This window comes from Engystomops pustulosus, chromosome 10, assembly GCF_040894005.1.
Source record: "Engystomops pustulosus chromosome 10, aEngPut4.maternal, whole genome shotgun sequence".
In the NCBI taxonomy this organism is placed as follows: Eukaryota; Metazoa; Chordata; class Amphibia; order Anura; family Leptodactylidae; genus Engystomops; species Engystomops pustulosus.
The window spans coordinates 75,679,989-75,702,342 of NC_092420.1; the positions used below are offsets into that span (position 1 = coordinate 75,679,989).

Consider the following 22,354-nt stretch of genomic DNA (forward strand, 5'->3'; position numbering starts at 1 on the left):
CATCATTACATCACTACTGACAATAGATGATGTCACAGCTTATCTCCTCCTTCCTGTAGAATGACCTCCATATAGATAAAACTGACCCATCATTACATCACTACTGACAATAGATGATGTCACAGCTTATCTTCTCCCCCTCCCTGTACAATACCCACTATATAGATAACACTGACCCATCATTACATCACTACTGACAATAGATGATTTCACAGCTTATCTCCTCTCCCTCCCTGTACAATGACCTCTATATAGATTACACTGACCCATCATTACATCACTACTGACGATAGATGATGTCACAGCTTATCTCCTCCCCTCCCTGTATAATGACCTCTGTATAGATAACACTGACCCATCATTACATCAATACTGACAATAGATGATGTCACAGCTTATACCCCCCTCCTGTACAATGACCTCTATGTAGATAACACTGATCAATCATTCCATCACTACCGACAATAGATGATGTCACAGCTTATCTCCTCCCCACCCTGTATAATGACCTCTATATAGATAACACTGACCCATCATTACATCACTACTGACAATAGATGATGTCACAGCTTATACCCCCCCCCCTTGTACAATGACCTCTATGTAGATAACACTGACCAATCATTACATCACTACCGACAATAGATTATGTCACAGCTTATCTCCTCCCCCTTCATGTACGATGACCTCTATGTAGATAACACTGTCCCATCATTACAACACTACTGACAATAGATGATGTCACAGCTTATCTCCTCAACTCCCTGTATAATGACCTCTATATAGATAACACTGACCCATCATTACATCACTATTGACAATAGATGATGTCACAGCTTATCTCCTCTCCCTCCCTGTACAATTACCTCTATATAGATAACACTGACCCATCATTACATCACTACTGACAATAGATGATGTCACAGCTTATACCCCCCTCCTGTACAATGACCTCTATGTAGATAACACTGATCAATCATTACATCACTACAGACAATAGATTATGTCACAGCTTATCTCCTCCCCCTCCCTGTACAATGACCTCTATATAGATAACACTGACCCATCATTACATCACTACTGACAATAGATGATGTCACAGCTTATCTCCTCCCCCTCCCTGTACAATGACCTCTATATAGATAACACTGACCCATCATTACATCACTACTGACAATAGATGATGTCACAGCTTATCTCCTCTCCCTCCCTGTACAATGACTTCTATATAGATAGCACTGACCCATCATTACATCACTACTGACAATAGATGATGTCACAGCTTATCTCCTCTCCCTCCCTGTACAATGACCTCTATATAGATTACACTGACCCATCATTACATCACTACTGACAATAGATGATGTCACAGCTTATCTCCTCCCCCTCCCTGTATAATAACCTCTATATAGATAACACTGACCCATCATTACATCACTACTGACAATAGATGACGTCACAGCTTATCTCCTCCCCCTCCCTGTTCAATGACCTCTATATAGATAACACTGACCCATCATTACATCACTACTGACAATAGATGATGTCACAGCTTATCTCCTCCCCCTCCCTATACAATGACCTCTATTTAGATAACAGTGACCCATCATTACATCACTACTGACAATAGATGATGTCACAGCTTATCTCCTCCCCCTCCCTGTACAATGGCCTCTATATAGATAACACTGACCCATCATTACATCACTACTGACAATAGATGATGTCACAGCTTATCTCCTACTCCTCCCTGTACAATGACCTCTACATAGATAACACTGACCCATCATTACATCACTACTGACAATAGATGATGTCACGGCTTATCTCCTCCTCCCTGTACAATGACCTCTACATAGATAACACTGACCCATCATTACATCACTACTGACAATAGTTGATGTCACAGCTTATCTCCTACTCCTCCCTGTACAATGACCTCTACATAGATAACACTGACCCATCATTACATCTATATAAATTATAATCAGTAAATCAGCTTCTGCTTACTGTGTTATTTGGCTCTAAAGCTCCTGAAAAAGTTTTCACCTGTTTGTGTATAACTATTTCTTCTTAACTCATTGCAGTCAAAGCACAGATATCTAACCCTCAACAAGGTAAAGGTGGTTTCTTATTATCATAAATTTCTTTCAGACATTAAAACATTATGGTACAAAATGAAGCATGGAAATCACATATATTTTGAAAGTATCTAAGCCCATATTGCGTAAAGCAAATGGTTTGACTGAAGCTTTTAGCTGCAATATACCTGTAGCTCTTCCTGTTTTGTAAAGATCGATTTTTAGTAGTCATTTAGTGATACTTACAAAAAGGATTATGGATTGAAGATAACGTTGGTACAGAAAGTTAAAAACACCATATTAGAGACTTTGCATTTTCCTTTTTCCTTTACTGAATAAGGATTAAGGGGCAGATTTCTCAAGCTGTCTAAAAGAAAGAATGTTTTTAGATGCCCATGCCAACCAATTACAGCTCCCCTTTAAAATATTCATGAGCACTGGTAAAATGAAAGTTGAGCTGTAATTGGTTGCCATGGCCAACTAAGAACATTCTTACTTTTAGACAGCTTGATAAATCTGCCCTTAAGTGTCTGATTGCTGGCGGTCTGACCACTGGGACCCCAGAAATTGTTAGAAGTAGGAACCTATAGTAAATTATTTTCTGTAAACTGTTCACTTGAATGGCAACTCCAGCAATATTCCAGCCTGAAGCCTTGTATACTGTATATATATGGTGAGAGGCATTGCTGCCGTGATTAGTGTCCAGAATACTCCTACAACTCTGTGACTACAAAATATCTATGTCTACATCCTTACACTACAGCTTCTTTTTCATTTGTCTCTTCTAGGATTTTTTTCCAGATGGGGTTAAGTGATCCACAACCCGAAATCTAAACCGTTTTATGCAAAGATATTACTAGACGAGCGTCTCTATAACTTGCTTCACTGTAATCATTCATCTGTGTACTGTGCATTATCTGATTAAATAAAAGCTTTAAGAAAATCTCCACCGGAATGTTTTATTATCAAATAGATTAAATGTTCAAGTGTCACAAGGAAAACTTACAGTATAAAGAAGCCTACGCCTCGAATTTTCCACATGAGTTGAGATTTTCCCACAAATGTAGCAACAATAGATTTGGTCCTTTGTCATCTTGGTCAATTATACCTGAACTATTTCTAGAAAATCTACTTCCTTGGAAACATATGCCAAGGACTGTAAGCATTTAATGTAATGAATAATACTGTTACCTGCCAAGCCATGATAAATCCCCCCCTATCTCTCCTGCTGTGGACACAGGGAGTGGCACATACACCATGTAGGAAATATCATCCGTCCACTTGAGTAGAAGAACTGCCATGTACTAGACCTAATCACATAAATATCAAGGTATGATTAGGAGGCACTTAGGGGTGTTGTGGAGATAAATAAATTATGCATGGGAACATAAATTATGTCACGTTAAAGGACATCCACCGCCAGGATGAAGGATTGTAAACCAAGCACAAGGACATACTGGTGTGTGCCCCCTCTGGTAGGATCTTCTCTGCCCTGGTTTAAAAAAAAAAACACTTTACAATTATGCAAATGAAACTGAGGGGCTCCAAGCACCAACAACTATGGAGCTACCCAGGCTCATTTGCATAATTTCTTTTTGTAAAAACCAGGGCATAGCAGATCCTGCCAGAGCACACACCAGCATATCAGTGTGCTTGGTTTACAATCCTTAATCCTGGTGGTAGATATCCTTTATTTTAGCAGTCCCCTCAAGTAGGGTATGATATATCCTTCCTTGAATTTCCATGTTTACCTACAAAAAAATATTTTTTACATGTTGAAATGAGCAGAGAACTTTTACTTTAGTTCCTATCACTCAGTAATGGTCAGTGTAAGATTCTAGAGTGTGGGAGGAGACTCACTAAGCAGACACATAGGGGCAAATTTACTTACCCGGTCCATCAGAGTTCCAAAAAGTGCATTGTCCGACGACAAAGTACTGTGCCACGATTCACTAAGATTGTGCGCCCTGTATCCTGCATGTGTCGCTTCCCTGCTCAGGTCCACCAGAGTTCATCATCTTTTTCCCGGTGTATGTAAGTGCATTGTTATTGACACAATTTTAATCTTAAATCCCGTGCTCAGTCCGAATCAGTCAGATCGTCTGATGGCCCGCCTCCCGATTTCTGTAGCATGAAAGGCGGCGCCACTACACCAAAATCGGATTGCGAGCGACACAATCCCCTGCTAAATCCCTGTCCCAGCAGCCCAAATCCCGAAAACCATGAACAGTCTGATGGAAATGCAATAAATAAGCCCCATTATGATCCATCTAGTGCTGTAAGATGTTGTGTGCTGACAGTGTCCTTAGATTATCAGGTTCCAGGTTTATCTACACTATTATTTAGCTTCTGAATATTCTACTAATATCTGACACATAGAAAAAGAGAGATGAGACGAATCATAGATGATGAGATCCTTGAGATGTACATAACATACAATGACACACTCCAGGTCTTCTATATTTAGGCCATAACACACACTGTCAGCATTGCTACATTTCAGAGTGCCTCCCTCCCCTGGATAAAGACCATATCATATCTCTAGCTTGTAGAGTAAATCTCTGCACTCTGCCGCTTGCCGGCAGGAAGTTTCTGACCGTGTCTTGGAGGGGGGAGGGGACGGTGGCAGAGAGCATGTTGCATCATGCAGACAGAAGCTATTCATGAGAAAAATCTGCCCTGCCTAACCACAGTCAGAATATTTTTGGTCGGATCCCAGGGCAACCGAAACTGTATATACCAGGAGTGATAGAGACAGATTGGAATTATATCTGTGAAATGCTGTATTTTTGTTAATAACAGTGAATTAGAGAATGTGATATTTTGTTATCTTGAGTAAATGTAAGAATATTGCCTTTATGGGAATACCCCTTTAATAACAGGAAGCCATCATCTAGAGTAAAGAAAATTTCTATACCAACATAAAAGAAGATTCTACAGAAACTGAAAAGCAGTGAAACCATGGTACACTCTGCCAGTGGAAGTCATAAGGAATCTATGAAAACATTTCAGCTATCTAGACTGCCGCAATTACAATATATATGGTGCATGTCCCTTTTCCTCACAAGCCCCATTTTCCAAATCTTAAAACAAACATTATCATAAAAGTGTCTACATGCTGTCATAAACCCTCAATTGTTACACTCTGCAATTAAGATGGCACAAATTACAATAGAATTATTTCATAACCAGATTCCTCCTGTATGTCTTTTCAATCCCTACATCTGTACCATTCTACTGGACGTGACTAGGATATGCTTAATCAGCTTTGACAAATCCTTATACCTTTTTTCAAAACAGGATTTGAACAACAAGGCTTAGATCTTCCAAAAAACACATCTGTCTACCAGTCAAGTGGGGTATTGGAGCTCACCCTATTCTCTTGAGTTGAGGTGAGCTACAATAACAGTTACTACCAATAGACAGTTGCTGTTTTTGGAAAATAGCCTCAATGTTTTTCCAAACCTGGGTAAACCCTTTAAGTGCCAAGGTAGAAAGCATGCTGCCCTCTGCATACACACAAGCTGCAGTCTCTCTCACTGCTCCAGGTTTTCCATTGACTGCACACTGTCAGGATTCAGGGGTAGTGGACCCTCGTGTAAGTGGCACCTGGTTTTCACAGAGCTCACCTCAAAGCAGGTTTGACTTGCTGCAGTGGGATACCACCAGGTAGCTCCACAGGCGCAATTTTGCTCACAGTGATGGCCAAGGCGAAGTACAGAATCTTAGAACAGAAACGTGGTCATGGACAGGCAGGAGGTCCAGACAGGCAGCACAGGATCAAAGTCGGGGACATGGTGGAAAGTCAGGGCAGGCGGCAAAGCATCGAGTCAGGATTTCAACAGGGAAGCCGGCCGGCCAGCGCCAATTATCGGTGCGCTGGCCCTTTGAATCTCAGAATGCCAGTGCCCATGCATGCTAGAATGGCGGAGACGTGCACACTGGACCGAAGGGACCATGGGGCTCCAGGATTGCGGTGAGGCACACAGGTGCACTTGAAACCTGGAACATGGGTCACAGGAGCACCCGTGACACACACTCTGTCTCTCTCATCCACACTGACAGAGACTGGGAGAGGGACAGGGGAGGGATCAGGATGAGGCATGAAGATGTAAAGTAAGAAGCATGGAGGGTCTGCACACAGAACATTCAGGGATTATCCGCAAGGCAGTAAAGGCAAATGGGCAACGTATGTACAGGAGTGACCAACTCCATTAAGCACAATATTTGATTGCATACTTTTTATTAAATCTACCAAAGGAAACAATTTCACAGCCCTAAACTGTATGCAGGAATATAAACGTTTACTCTTTATTACAACCTAAAATATGAGTACAAATTCTTATAATAAAATTAATTGGTAAACAAAAATAACAATCACATTACTAAATTATAAATAAAACATTACTAAAAGTGTTACCTTGTTATTTTTCGGTTCCTGTAAATTTTGCTGTGGAAGAGGTCAGGTGTCATCCATTGCGTAACTGCACCGTTTTATCAGCTTTCTTTTATTTGCTTTGTGCAAGAGAGGAAAAATCCTTGTTTGTTAATGTCTTACTGCCAGGGGGCTGGTACATATATGGTTACTGCATGGATCTTCAGCTGAGGTCAGTTCTACACTGCACAATGAAGGCTAACGGTCTGTTGCTGCTTATAATTCTTGGTCTCGGCGGAGCAGGTACACTTTACTTTTTGTTTTTACATACGTAATGACATAGTCATACTGAGACTCTATGGGAGGATATTCACTGACAAATCTCAAGCTCTCTGTCTACTGCCCTGATGTAAGTGTTAGAAAATGTAGCACTAAAAATCATAAATTTATTATTAAGCCCAAGTCTTCTAAGGGAACTGGAAGGAATAAATTGCCACATTGCGCTATTTTTACAGAAGCAGAGTAACGGTTGCATCATGACCCTTGTTCCGCAAACTACAATTTGTAAAAAGACAAGAATTTAACAAAATGGTTCTTTCTGCCAAATACTTCACATTTGGTTTCTTTCTCTTTTTATTTATTTTTTTTATTTGTTTATTTTGCCGCTTTGCAGTTTTAGATTTAATGATACAACAAAAAGATCTAATTATTTTAGTGGGCCTTTTCCTTTTTTGGGTACCTGACATTTGAAACTAAGTTCATTACATAAAAGCAGCACCAGAACCAAGCTGAGTACAGAAATACCCCATTCTGACATTACTAGTAATATCCTCCTACAGCACCAAAGATTAGGGACACCCTGTGACTACTCAGGCTGACGCTTCCTCACACACTAGTATCAGTCAGTGACACAGATATTAGTGATGTCTAGTACTTCACAGGTGACTATTTGCTCCATCAGTAAGAGAACTTCATTACAGTTTCTTCCATACATGACAATCACTGTTGAGGTCACGGACAGATGTCTTCAGCTCCAATCAGCATCTCTGGACTGCGTCCAAAAAAAATACAACAGTCACTTACAATATGTCACCTGGATAACAACACTATGCTCCTAAATACTATATATAGAGATGAGTGAGCACTAAAATGCTCGGGTGCTCGTTATTCGAGACGAACTTTTCCAGATGCTCGAGTGCTCGTCTCAAATAACGAGCCCCATTGAAGTCAATGGGAGACTCGAGCATTTTTCAAAGGGACCATGGTTCAGGAATAAAATGTGTTATTTAATTGAAAAAGAATGTCTTCTGATAAGTTAGCAGATGTATGCAAACATCTGCAATCTATTCTTCACTGTTCCACGCGTATATTATCTCCCGACAAGTTAACAGATGTGAAGAACAGTGAAGAATAGAATAAAAACAGTGAACACAGGATCATTTAAGTGAAAAACGCAGTGAAAAACACAGTGAAGAATAGATTACAGATGTTCGGCACATCTGCTTACTTGTCGGGGTGATACGCTGTCCCGGGATCGCTCCTCTTCTTCCACTGAAGTCTCCCTGTGCTGCCCGATGTCTCCCCGTGCTGCCCGATGTCTCCCCCGTGCTGCCCGATGTCTCCCCCGTGCTGCCCGATGTCTCCCCCGTGCTGCCCGATGTCTCCCCCGTGCTGCCCGATGTCTCCCCGTGCTGCCCGATGTCTCCCCCGTGCTGGCCGATGTCTCCCCCGTGCTGCCCGATGTCTCCCCCGTGCTGCCCGATGTCTCCCCCGTGCTGCCCGATGTCTGCCCCGTGCTGCCCGATGTCTCCCCGTGCTGCCCGATGTCTCCCCCGTGCTGCCCGATGTCTCCCCCGTGCTGCCCGATGTCTCCCCGCTGCCCGATGTCTCCCCGTGCTGCTTGATGTCTCCCTGCTGCTTGATGTCTCCCTGCTGCCGTTCCGCACGTATCTTCCGACAAGTAAGCAGATGTGCCGAACATCTGTAATCTATTCTTAACTGTGTTCTTCACTGTCTTTTTCACTTAAATGATCCTGTGTTCACTGTGTTCACTGTTCTTCATTGTTCTTCACTGTGTTTTTTTAATTAAATGCTCAATCTCGAGCAGGGGAAATACTCGTCCGAGCAACGAGCCGTTTCGAGTACCTTAATACTCGAACGAGCATCAAGCTCGGACGAGTATATTCGCTCATCTCTAACTATATACAGTATCCCAAACCACACAATTTAATATATAGCCCTTAAAAATGTAATAAATACAGCAAACCATCAGCACACCCCCTATTTACCGTATATTCCGGCTTATAAGACGACCTGGTGTATAAGACGACCCCCCTACTTTCCTGTTTAAAATATAGAGTTTAAGATATATTTTCCAACGCATACAAAACACCGGTAAAAATTTAAAAAAAAAACAGATTTGAATTTAACATGGTCCTTTTTTTAATTTAAATTCTTATGACATGCAGGTATATAGCAGGAAAACTGTCACTCATAAACATAAGGCATACAACAACAACATTACCATTACAGCACAGCCCCCAGTAGTATACAGCACAGCCCCCAGTAGTATACAGCACAGCCCCCAGTAGTATACAGCACAGCCCAGCCCAGCATTAAAAAAAAAATAAACTTATTTACTCACCCTCCGGTGGCCCCAATGTGCTGCGCTGCTCCCCCGATGTCTGTGCGGCTCGTCTTCAGTGTTCCGCGCCGTCTTCTTTCTTCTGCTGGGCGCCGCCATTGATCTTCCCCGGCAGGCGCCTAGTATGACGTGCCGCTGCTGGGAAAAACATGGCGGTGCCCAGCAGAAGAAAGAAGACGGCGTGGAAGACTGAAGACGAGCCGCGCAGACATCGGGGCCAACGGAGGGTGAGTATGCGCCCCGATGTCTTTTTGAGGCTGCTGGCAGCTTTTTGAGGCTGCCAGCAGCCATCGCTGTGAAAATATGCAGCAAAGACTTACTGGCTATGGAGAGGGCTCAGCCCGTGAGCCCTCTCCATTACCGGCGTATAAGACCACCCCAGAGAAGACAGAAGATTTTTCTGTCTTCAAAAGTCGTCTTATACGCCGGAGTATACATTAATATTCATCCCCCCATAAAAAGTCCCCTCCATCCCCGGTTTAATTATATATAGTACTCATTTAAATTCTCTGTAACCCCATTTTATCCCTGGGTACCATAGTGAGTCCCCCCCCCCCAGGTTTTATCTCCCTCTCCTTTTTTTATTATGTGCACCCCCCCACAAATGTTTTTTTCTATTTAAAAAGTGTAAAGTTTAAAAATAATAGAACTTTTACTTACCTCCACCCACATCGAGGTCCTTTCTTCTCCTCTCGGCTCTTCATGACGCTCTATGGCACTGGACGATGCAGGCAGCGTTTCATTACATCATGTCACCTGAATCCTTCAAAGCCATAGAGCAGCGCAGACAAACAGGTCTGTGCTGCGCGCTGTACCAAGCTGCAATGCTTGCCTCCGTGTCTACAGAAGCGGATAGTAACTTGGCAGTACAGACTGCCAGCGGCATCTCCGTACTGCTAGTGGGTGCTTTGCACGAGTGCCCGAATCACCCACAGATGTTTTGCCACCTCTTTCAGGGCCCCACATCTATCGTCTGAGTTTTTCATCCCGCCTCATGGCAGATGTGGCCCTGATTATAAGTGTGGGTAGTGGGGGCTTTTCACAGCAAAAAACAGCCCATTTTGTCCGCAATGGACCTACCACAGCAATTTTTGGTCTCTGAAATACAGGCCATGTGATTAACTTAAAGGGAATCTATCAGCAATACCACCTGCAGCGCATTGCAACCATCCAAAAATTGCTCCTTCTCATGCCTATAATCTTTCATATCTTTTCCCAAAGTTATCTCTCAATTCACCCTCTGCGAGTACAATTTGCCTCAGTGCTGGGTCCAGCATATTCACAAGTCTCCTCCACAGCAACTACAACATGAGGGAGTGGGGACGAGGGAGTTGATTTTTCTTCAAGTCACACACAACAAACATCTCTCAACTCCCTAATCCCCCCTCATTGGGAATTCTCTTAACCCAGTCACACACAGCAAACGAAACTCCCGACCCGAGCCAAACAATAACTCTGTTGAACAAAAAGAATGCCCCTTCTGACTCATTTAAAGGGGTTTTCTTGGACTTTAGAACAGGTAATCAATATCAGATAGACGGGCATCCAACACCCAGCATTCCAAATGATTAGCTGCATTTTCTGCTGTGTATTTTGCTACTCACTAGTTTTTACACTGTGTAACCCACACTGCTGTTTAAAACAGCTGAATTTATCACTTTTTAAATTTTTTACATTCGCGCTTAATTAGACTTATTGCCTAAAAACTTCTTTTATGACAAAAGTAAAGAATGTTATGGTAATATGATTATGAAATCTGTAATCTAAAGAGAACCTTCCAACAATTCCAACAAGCAACATGTCCTGTTCTCCTGATTAAGGTGTAGTTTGAATTTCCTTTCTTGCCCTATTAAGAAATATCCTTAGTCAAACTTAGGACTTCACATTTGGCATGAAAGGGACTAGTAAGTGATGGAAGTGATGATCTTCTCCAAAAATAGCATAACAGGAAGCGACGATACCCCCCAAAATGATGCCAATGGCATTTATTGGGTTAAAAACCATGATTACTGCCAGCCCCGAAAACAGAATTTTCAATTTTGCTCCAACCGTGCACCCCCATTGGACAGTATATGGCTATTTAGCATATTGGGTGCTCAGACTCCAAAGAAACAATCCTAATAAGTCTCTTTACTGTCAGATGGGTGGTCCTGGGCTTGAGCAGAAGAACTGGTATCACCCATCTGATATAGGGAGCCAAAAATATTGAGGGGGCAGTCACATGTGCTGTTTGCAATGAGTTTAGAGATGCATGGCATATGCTAAGGGAAAGATGGAGCCTTTTCCATTGAAACACAAGTGATTATTAATAGTTTACATATAAAACACCAGTTGCTTGTTACCGAACGCACATGTTTCAATGAAAACACACAAGCTGTTGGGCCTATCTTCTCCCCCAATTGGGCTTCTAAACACAATGCAAATTTCATGTGTGACCACACCCTAACATTTATTTGTCAGGCATGGTGGGAAATAACAAATATAAGTGGTGAAATGCTTATAATACAATGCAAATAGTTGGGTTTGGTGAAAGTAGGGGTGGTTCTCTTTTAGGAATCATGCACACGATCATATAAAAATGGGCGTATAAACGGAACCATGCATTCCAAAGGGCAATATGGCCATCTATGTACATGGCCGTATTGTCCACCGTACCGTACCATAAGTGAGCTGTATAAAAATATAGAACATGTCCTATATTCCACCGTATTTCCATTCCCTACTGCCCATAGAAGTCAATGGGAACGTATAAAGTATGGGCTAAAAATGTGCTGCATACGGATGTACACCAAATGCTGCCGTATATACGTCTAGTATCCAGAACCAGTGGGAGGGGCATTCTGTCATCCAGCCAATAGTCAACCATCCATCATCTGCCAGCCCACCGTATTTTATACAGATACGGTGCAAAACGTTGTCATACTGTTGCAATACAGCCTGTATTTATGGCCAGAATACAGCCGTATATACAGAACAGAAAGGACCATACGGTCGTGTGCATGAGGCCTTAGTCTGTTGAGCATTTACTTTCCATTATAATTGTGGAAGTGATCTCACCTCAGAGCCCTTTTGTTTCTGAATATTTTAGAGGACAAAAAAATATTACCCTTTGAAGCAACTTGTTCGACGACTGGGGGAGACATAAGAAGCTCACGGGCAAAGTAAGTTTACAGTTGATTCTTAATCATTTAGAATCAGACATTATACCATCCACAAAAAAATCCCTTACCGTAATCTTGATTTGCCTTTTTTAGTGTTTTCTGTCCAACCAATTGCCTGAAAAGTAAGAGGAACGTTTGGGGAACCGACATCTATATAGATGTAAGACACAAATGTATTAACCCTTGGATTTCTTCCACTGTTGTGATCCGGAGCTGAAATTTAGGCTACTCGGATAATACTTGTGTTTCCAACCAAAATAACTGATAGGGCACTTATTTCTGTAGTAGCCTTTATTCCAATGGGATGAGATTGCAATATATCCATTTTATCCTGCTTTATACATGGATGTGAATATCATCTAGAGCTTTGGATCTGTTCTGAAATCCATGTGACTATTTCATCTAGCAAGAATAACCTAAACGCTAGTTCACACAGTTCGTGAAAATCCATGGCAAAATCGCTCTTCCAAAGACACACAATGGGGCAGATTTACTTACCCGGTCCATTCGCGATCCAGCGGCGCGTTCTCTGCACTGGATTCAGGTCCGGCCGGGATTCATTAAGGTAGTTCCTCCGCCGTCCACCAGGTGGCGCTGCTGTGCTGAAAAGCATCGGAACGCACTGGAATACACCGAGCCGGGCTGAGTGAAGGTAAGTGCAAGCTCCGCGACAGATGTTTTTTTTAAATGCGGCGGTTTTTCCGAATCCGTCGGGTTTTCGTTCGGCCACGCCCCCCGATTTCCGTTGCGTGTATGGCAGCGCCGATGCGCCACAATCCGATCGCGTGCGCCAAAATCCCGGGGAAATCTGCACAAATCGGAAATATTCGGGTAACACGGCGGGAAAACGCAAATCGGGCCCTTAGTAAATGACCCCCATTATTCCGGTTAGTATTTGTAAACCAAAAACAGGAGTTAGGTGAAAATCTGAAGGAGTGAAAATCTTTAAATTTTAGTTTTTTCTTTGATTTCTGCTTTTAACTTACAAATACTGATCAAAAAGAAATTGGCTTTATATAACTTCCTCTCTGGAGATGCCTACTCCACAAACAGAGCTAGCTGATATGAGATTGAGATGACTATACTGTAATCATTTACACTGATGTATATTTCTTCTTCACACCTTAGGCTTCACCTATCTGCAAAGCGGCAATCCATGCCGGAGCACTGACCAACGATGGAGGACATGTGGCAATGAAGAAGTTACCTGGTCAGTTCAGTTACACTGGATGCACAAGACATGGAATCAAAAGCAGGAACTGTGGATACTGGTTAGGATCATTTACATTTTTTAAGACTTCAAGTCCAGTGACACCTGAACCCAGAAAAGAGACTACAAAAAAACCTTCAGGTATTCTTCTTACTGTGATTACAAGCACATATTCAAATCAATACAGTAGAGGCGTGTATATCGGTACATCAGTGCAGTGTTTGCATGCAGTGTTTCAGTTTGATGCCAAAAATCCAACAGTAAATAAATAAATTCATCAAAATTATTTTTCACAGATCACTAGCTCTTGTCATGTAAATAGATATTTCCTATTATCTTGATTATCTATGTCCCCCAACTATAATGTATGGTTTATGGTACTAATATTCCCATATGGGAAAATAAACACCTTCTTTTGCTATCCTTCTCAGTTTAGCCTATTCCTGCAGTAGCTATCTCTCATGGCTGTGTTGCTTATCCTTGTGAAACAGTATCTTGTATAAATAAAGGATACAGTGTCACAGAGGGGAGGAGCTAATGCTGCTCCCTGCTCAGTCGGGAAAGACACTGAGAAGGTTGTGTAATTCTCTATGTGTGTAACTAGCAGATGAGCTGTATCTATGCAGATCTGTGAATGTCACTGGATTTACTGCTAAATTACCTTATGGCATCATGGGAAATGTGGGCATCCTAAATTGGACACAGCTTTAGGTCAGAGAAAGGAAAAGGTTAGTCTCTGCCCACTTCACTGCTGCTGAGAAAGATTTCTGACATGTAGCTTCATAACAGAAAATGCCATAAATCTGAGCAGCAAAATATGGGCATCATTGTGTTTGTTTTAATGGGGGATGTTCGTGACTATAACATGAACATCATATGAAATCGAAGTTACATTTAAAGAAAGCAGGTATGTGTGAAAGTGGCCTCATAGAACAATTGTGCATTGGCCTATAGTCAACATTAGTTCATAACTGCTCTGTATTTTACAATGCATCAGGCATTAGATTAATTCCTGCTAACCAGATCAAGATAAAAATCTAAAAATGTACCAAAGAACTTGTCAAATGTGGAACAAGGGAGTAAGACAGGACATCTTTGTAGAAAACCATTAAGCTAGTGTTACGGGTGCTCCCGCAATCCCTGTCTCGGATCGTGGGCGCACCAGTGTCCCTCCATGTGCCCACGGAGCCTAGCAGAACTTACCTCTCCTGGCTCCAGCACCGGTCTCACTGGCTCCCGCTGTTCAGCGCGCATGTCCCCATCTCCTCGGGTACGTGCGTCAGCTCGCAAAGATTTAAAGGGCCAGCACGCCGATAATTGCTGCTGACCTGCTATAAGTTTCTTCCTGTGACCCTTGCCGGATCTTCAAGCCATCCCCTGAAGAGAAAGCCCCCCTGTGTATGCTGCGTTCCTGTGTATCCTGCGTTCCTGTGTTTCCTGTGTTCCGGTGTATCCTGCTGTCTCGTGTGCCAGTCCATTCCTGTGTTCCTGATCCATCTGCCAGTCCATTCCTGTGTTCCTGATCTGTGTGCCAGTCCGTTCCTGTGTTCTTGATCCGTGTGCCAGTCCGTTGCTGTGTTCCTGATCCATGTGCCAGCTCCTGACATTCCTGACGTGAGTCATAGTGTGCCTTCCTGTGCTGTTCTCCTGCTGTCATCTCAGATACAGACTGTCTCCTGTACTACTACCTTGGCAGCCACCACCAGCTAGTCGCACCTGTGGAACGACCTGGTGGCACACCGCCGCTTTGCGGCGGCCTCTAGTGAGGACCAGGTGCCACTTAGACTCCGGTCCCAGGTGTCAGTTTGTACCATCTCCCACGGTGGTCCAGAGGGTCCACAGACTCACAGTCCTGACAGCTAGGAATCTTCGGAGAGGGCCTTCTCTTAAATTTGTTATGTTTCTGTCATGGAAGTTGAATGAGAGCTTGTTTGAAATCACATTTCTACTGGGATAAAATTATAGTATGTACTGTACAAGTTAAATAATATGGTACTTTAGATAAGTCTTTTTATGATAGCAAAAATAGTAATAGAGTAATCTTTATCTAAAAAGATTTTAAGGAGTAAAAATGTATTTTATGGGGTTAAATCATTCTGTAATAGTTTGGCATAGATTATGTATTCATTTATATTGATTATGAATAAATTAAATTCTATCAGTATACTTCTTATGAAAAATCCTCCTTATGATCTCTTAAATTTACCCATTTTATTGCAGTGACAATATATTGTACAACAACAGCCAAGGACATAGCAGGATCCTCTGCAAAGTAAGATTCCCACATATGCTCCTATTTTATTTTTATTTTATGCTCTTGTTCTTTATTTTCTTAACAGTGTCCAGTCAATAACATTGTTCTGTTTTATATTTCTTAGTGTTTTTTGTCCAGCCGAATGCCTCGCTAATGGAAGATCTGTGTGGGGAACTCAAGTTTACACCGATGTAAGGTCAAACAACAATTTTTTTAACTATGTAATTTAAAAAATGTAAAAGCATGTATATGGTTATTACATTTTATTTATATTTTAACTGACCTGATTTACTGTTTTAAATGGTTGGTATTCTTGCTCTGACTGTATGTGCCCAATATTATTAGAACCGTACTGTGACTCCTAAAAGGGGTATTCCAAGAATATGAACGTCTGATACAAAAACCCAGGATGATATAAATAAATGAATAAAACAAAACTTCAATGTCATTAGTCACAAAATGGAACTTAAATTGTTTGATTTTATGATTCATAAAATTTTATGGCCTCTCTAAAGTAGGTGGAGTTATCACCAAGATGGCCGCCACTGGAAACTACAAAACCCATGATCCCTTAGTTCTCAGTAACTCTTCCTCCCTCTTATGCTCTGCTCCCAGTGATGATGTAACAGATTGCCCTGCTCTGTAGAAATTATGTGTAACTGGCATCACATGTTTTTCAAATTTTTCAAATAGTTTTTCAAATTTTTTGCACATTACTTCACCTCATGATGTCTCACCACAGCAGCAGCTATACTGGATGCACTGCAACCAACTGGCTACAGCCAAACTTAGTGGTGATGACATGACTTGCCCAGGACATGTGACCAGCGGCCATCTTCTGTTCTGTGTGCTCCGCGCTGAGAAAATAGACTGACTGATTAAAGAGCCAGTAGCATTTTAATTCTTCATTACAGTCTATGTCCACAGCATTTTTCTGGTAATAGAAGCAAAATTTTAAATAACGACTAATGACATATTAGCTTATATTTTAATATGAAGGTCCATTTGTATATGAATTATGCTTATTCCTGGAATACCCCTGTAAGAACAGGCTTTTTGTAACAATGAACCAAACATTGTGCTGCACTTTTTTGTGCTTATACGTGGACAAATACTATGTTTGTATAAATAAAAATCTTCAATCGAAAATATTGTTGAAAAAAGCATGGAAAATAATATGTGTAAGCATTTCATCCACTAATGCATTTAAAATTTCTCTTAGGATTCTTCTATTTGCAGAGCAGCTATCCATGCTGGAATAATATCAAATAGTGGAGGAGAAGTCACGCTACTGAAAACACCAGGTCAAGCCAGTTATAGTGGATCCGCAAAGAACGGGATCACAACCAATAACTATGGAGCATGGACTGGCTCTTTCATATTTGTTAACTCTTCAAGTCCAGTAACTCCACAACCAACAAAAGTGGTTACACAGAAGCCTCCAGGTATTCTAATTTACATTCTTCTTAAATGGAAAAATTTGAAAAGCAAATGTTTCCAAAGATTATAAAACAAATTTTAATTTTCTGTCAGTTCTTATCTCCACAGCTTATATCTGTGAATTTGCAGGGCACTATTAGTGGCTGGAAGGAGAAGTTACTTTTGTTCTGCGCTGCTCCTTCTTCCCTAGAGCTTCTATGTCATCTAACAATCCAGTGACCTGTTCTCCGTCTTGTTTCTAGCAAGATGGAATTCAGGAACATTTTCTGAAAGAAATGCAGAGTAGGAAGTACAAAGGGAAAACAAAAAGGGCAAAAGTGATGGGGGAAAGAAGCGCTTATATCTGATAAGTTATAGTTTTTAAAAATCTAGTCACTTGGATTGCTGATTTGATGGAAATGTTCTTATAAAGTTAGTGGCCATTGAAAAACATTTTAAGGAATTGTTATAACAATGGCTGTTGAAGTGCTCTCTCTCTCTCTCTTCTCTCTCTCTCTTTATATATATATATATATATATATCATTTATATATTTATATATATAATTATATATATATATAATTTGTGTGAGCTGTATTGTTAATAGGAACATTCTTTTTAAAGAGGACATCGTTTTCACACGAGATTGCAATAAGCTTCCATATATAAGCAGTTCAGTCACCTTTGACATCTATACATATAAATAAAGTTTTAAAATATAAAATGTGCTCAACTACTTTAGGCACCTGTACATACAGTTAAGTTGGGTGATTGCGTAGGCACAGTGCTGCCCAGCATAAACCCTGCAGGTATATATTGTATCAAAGCAAGACCTTAATTATTTCATACAGTGAATTGTGTGAAGTAAAGCAATAAAACATACAAAACAAGTGAAGCGTACCATAAAATGATGCAATTTGAAAATTCATCTTCATCCACAAAAAGTCCTCAGCCAGCAACATTGTTCGAAAAATGTAACAGTGCAAACTTTCAGAAGGCAACGCTAAAAAAAAGCATAGACATTGGTGGCTCATGTGCAGGCGGTTAGCATGGGAGTGCCATTGGGCATTTCAGGGATTTTAAGACAGAAAACATTTAAGCCCTTACAGGTCTTTCCCATTATGTCAATGCCCAATCTGGCTGCATTCTGTTGGAATCAAACTCTGCAATACTTAGAAATACTTGTAAGTAGAAATTCCGAGTCTGTTATTACAACAATCCCTCCATATTGTAAATTCATTGCAGTGACTGTAACCTGTACAACTACAGCCAGCGAGATAACAGAATCCTCTGAAAAGTAAGATGTCTTTTATCCTATTTTTATCTTCAAAAGTTTTTATAACCATGTTGTAAATTTTTTGTTATTGTATTTCCTAGTATTTTATGCCCAGCTGAATGCCTCGCTGATGGAGGATCTCTATGGGGAACTGATCTTTATACTGATGTAAGATCACACCAATGACTATTTAAGTAATTTCTTAATGTTACACTTCATTATTACTTTAGCTATATTTTCTAAAAGGATTCCTCTATTTGCCGAGCCGCTATCCATGCTGGAATAATACCCAATGAGGGAGGAGAAGTCACAATATGGAAGACACCAGGTCAAGCCAGTTATAGTGGATCCACAAGGAACGGAATCACAACAAAACATTATGGAGCATGGCCCGGGTCATTTAAATTTTCTAACTCTACAGATCCAATTACTCCAAAACCCACAAACATGATAACACAAAATATTCCAGGTAATTTACATTACATAAAGTTTCTGTCTATCTGGTATCTATACTCAGTGCTTGTTATGGTTCACATTTGACTAAGCTTGCATGTATTCTGTCTGCTTTTTTCTAGTATCTTATGATTCCTTGACTTGCATTCCTGGTTATCCCTTTGTCTATTGATTTGGTACTTTGTGTTACTCTTGTTATTCGACTTGGCTACTTTTCTTATTAGTTTTTATGTTTTCCCCTCATCTGTTATCACTCAGAGATAAGCAAGGACTGTTGCCCAGTTACTGTCAACCTCCCAAATCAATTTCATTGTAAAAATTAAAGTGAAGCTTTGTGCCTGTTTTTACAACAAAAAAACACATTTTGTCTCATACAATTGATAATTCATTGCAGTGACTGCAACCTGTACAACCACAGCCAAGGACATAACAGGATCCTCTGCTAAGTAAGAAGATTTATATATTGTCTAGTTTTACCTTTATCTTCAATTTTTTATTACCATTTTTAAATTATTTTTTTGCATTCCTTAGTGTTTTATGCCCAGCTGAATGCCTCGCTGATGGAACATCTGTGTGGGGAACTGATGTTTATACTGATGTAAGATCAAACCAAAACCATTATTCAAAATTACAATTGGTAATAAGTTAAGCATTATAAATGTATCTATAATTTCTCTTAGGATTCCTCTATTTGCCGAGCTGCTATCCATGCTGGACTAATACCCAATGAGGGAGGAGAAGTCACGGTATGGAAGACACCTGGTCACGTCAGTTATAGTGGATCCACAAGGAACGGGATCACAACAAAACATTATGGAGCATGGCCCGGGTCATTTAAATTTTCTAACTCTACAGATCCAATTACTCCAAAACCCACAAACATGATAACACAAAATATTCCAGGTAATTTACATTACATAAAGTTTCTGTCTATCTGGTATCTATACTCAGTGCTTGTTATGGTTCACATTTGACTAAGCTTGCATGTATTCTGTCTGCTTTTTTCTAGTATCTTATGATTCCTTGACTTGCATTCCTGGTTATCCCTTTGTCTATTGATTTGGTACTTTGTGTTACTCTTGTTATTCGACTTGGCTACTTTTCTTATTAGTTTTTATGTTTTCCCCTCATCTGTTATCACTCAGAGATAAGCAAGGACTGTTGCCCAGTTACTGTCAACCTCCCAAATCAATTTCATTGTAAAAATTAAAGTGAAGCTTTGTGCCTGTTTTTACAACAAAAAAACACATTTTGTCTCATACAATTGATAATTCATTGCAGTGACTGCAACCTGTACAACCACAGCCAAGGACATAACAGGATCCTCTGCTAAGTAAGAAGATTTATATATTGTCTAGTTTTACCTTTATCTTCAATTTTTTATTACCATTTTTAAATTATTTTTTTGCATTCCTTAGTGTTTTATGCCCAGCTGAATGCCTCGCTGATGGAACATCTGTGTGGGGAACTGATGTTTATACTGATGTAAGATCAAACCAAAACCATTATTCAAAATTACAATTGGTAATAAGTTAAGCATTATAAATGTATCTATAATTTCTCTTAGGATTCCTCTATTTGCCGAGCTGCTATCCATGCTGGACTAATACCCAATGAGGGAGGAGAAGTCACGGTATGGAAGACACCTGGTCACGTCAGTTATAGTGGATCCGCAAAGAACGGGATCACAACCAATAACTATGGAGCATGGACTGGCTCTTTCATATTTGTTAACTCTTCAAGTCCAGTAACTCCACAACCAACAAAAGTGGTTACACAGAAGCCTCCAGGTATTCTAATTTACATTCTTCTTAAATGGAAAAATTTGAAAAGCAAATGTTTCCAAAGATTATAAAACAAATTTTAATTTTCTGTCAGTTCTTATCTCCACAGCTTATATCTGTGAATTTGCAGGGCACTATTAGTGGCTGGAAGGAGAAGTTACTTTTGTTCTGCGCTGCTCCTTCTTCCCTAGAGCTTCTATGTCATCTAACAATCCAGTGACCTGTTCTCCGTCTTGTTTCTAGCAAGATGGAATTCAGGAACATTTTCTGAAAGAAATGCAGAGTAGGAAGTACAAAGGGAAAACAAAAAGGGCAAAAGTGATGGGGGAAAGAAGCGCTTATATCTGATAAGTTATAGTTTTTAAAAATCTAGTCACTTGGATTGCTGATTTGATGGAAATGTTCTTATAAAGTTAGTGGCCATTGAAAAACATTTTAAGGAATTGTTATAACAATGGCTGTTGAAGTGCTCTCTCTCTCTCTCTTCTCTCTCTCTCTTTATATATATATATATATATATATATATATATATATCATTTATATATTTATATATATAATTATATATATATATAATTTGTGTGAGCTGTATTGTTAATAGGAACATTCTTTTTAAAGAGGACATCGTTTTCACACGAGATTGCAATAAGCTTCCATATATAAGCAGTTCAGTCACCTTTGACATCTATACATATAAATAAAGTTTTAAAATATAAAATGTGCTCAACTACTTTAGGCACCTGTACATACAGTTAAGTTGGGTGATTGCGTAGGCACAGTGCTGCCCAGCATAAACCCTGCAGGTATATATTGTATCAAAGCAAGACCTTAATTATTTCATACAGTGAATTGTGTGAAGTAAAGCAATAAAACATACAAAACAAGTGAAGCGTACCATAAAATGATGCAATTTGAAAATTCATCTTCATCCACAAAAAGTCCTCAGCCAGCAACATTGTTCGAAAAATGTAACAGTGCAAACTTTCAGAAGGCAACGCTAAAAAAAAGCATAGACATTGGTGGCTCATGTGCAGGCGGTTAGCATGGGAGTGCCATTGGGCATTTCAGGGATTTTAAGACAGAAAACATTTAAGCCCTTACAGGTCTTTCCCATTATGTCAATGCCCAATCTGGCTGCATTCTGTTGGAATCAAACTCTGCAATACTTAGAAATACTTGTAAGTAGAAATTCCGAGTCTGTTATTACAACAATCCCTCCATATTGTAAATTCATTGCAGTGACTGTAACCTGTACAACTACAGCCAGCGAGATAACAGAATCCTCTGAAAAGTAAGATGTCTTTTATCCTATTTTTATCTTCAAAAGTTTTTATAACCATGTTGTAAATTTTTTGTTATTGTATTTCCTAGTATTTTATGCCCAGCTGAATGCCTCGCTGATGGAGGATCTCTATGGGGAACTGATCTTTATACTGATGTAAGATCACACCAATGACTATTTAAGTAATTTCTTAATGTTACACTTCATTATTACTTTAGCTATATTTTCTAAAAGGATTCCTCTATTTGCCGAGCCGCTATCCATGCTGGAATAATACTCAATGAGGGAGGAGAAGTCACAATATGGAAGACACCAGGTCAATCCAGTTATAGTGGATCCACAAGGAACGGAATCACAACAAAACATTATGGAGCATGGCCCGGGTCATTTAAATTTTCTAACTCTACAGATCCAATTAC

The 22,354-nt window shown here is 40.2% G+C and overlaps 2 protein-coding genes and 1 long non-coding RNA gene across 8 annotated transcripts in view; all 3 read left to right on the plus strand.

The window, feature by feature from the left end:
- The window catches only part of LOC140104472 (uncharacterized), a 53,200-nt gene extending 50,176 nt beyond the window's left edge, over positions 1 to 3,024 (plus strand). For all 6 annotated transcript variants that reach the window (XM_072128028.1, XM_072128031.1, XM_072128030.1 and 3 more), the window contains 2 exons: positions 2,088 to 2,117; positions 2,870 to 3,024. In XM_072128028.1, the coding sequence (XP_071984129.1) occupies positions 2,088 to 2,117; positions 2,870 to 2,892 (53 nt within the window). In that variant the 3' untranslated portion in view covers positions 2,893 to 3,024. The remainder of the gene's footprint in view (positions 1 to 2,087; positions 2,118 to 2,869) is intronic.
- A 3,647-nt stretch (positions 3,025 to 6,671) lies between these two features.
- LOC140105236 (uncharacterized) lies at positions 6,672 to 19,931 on the plus strand. Its single transcript, XM_072129184.1, has 14 exons — positions 6,672 to 6,759; positions 12,189 to 12,261; positions 12,355 to 12,421; positions 13,390 to 13,612; positions 15,692 to 15,743; positions 15,850 to 15,916; positions 16,948 to 17,170; positions 18,389 to 18,440; positions 18,521 to 18,587; positions 18,666 to 18,888; positions 19,267 to 19,318; positions 19,404 to 19,470; positions 19,553 to 19,775; positions 19,882 to 19,931. Exons 1-14 carry the CDS (start codon positions 6,672 to 6,674, stop codon positions 19,929 to 19,931), a joined length of 1,527 nt encoding a protein of 508 aa, XP_071985285.1.
- A 531-nt stretch (positions 19,932 to 20,462) lies between these two features.
- On the plus strand, positions 20,463 to 22,222 carry LOC140104940 (uncharacterized). The gene is made up of 4 exons (XR_011850458.1): positions 20,463 to 20,662; positions 21,893 to 21,944; positions 22,025 to 22,091; positions 22,170 to 22,222. It is a non-coding gene; the product is annotated as an uncharacterized lncRNA (long non-coding RNA).
- Positions 22,223 to 22,354: the final 132 nt, after the last annotated feature.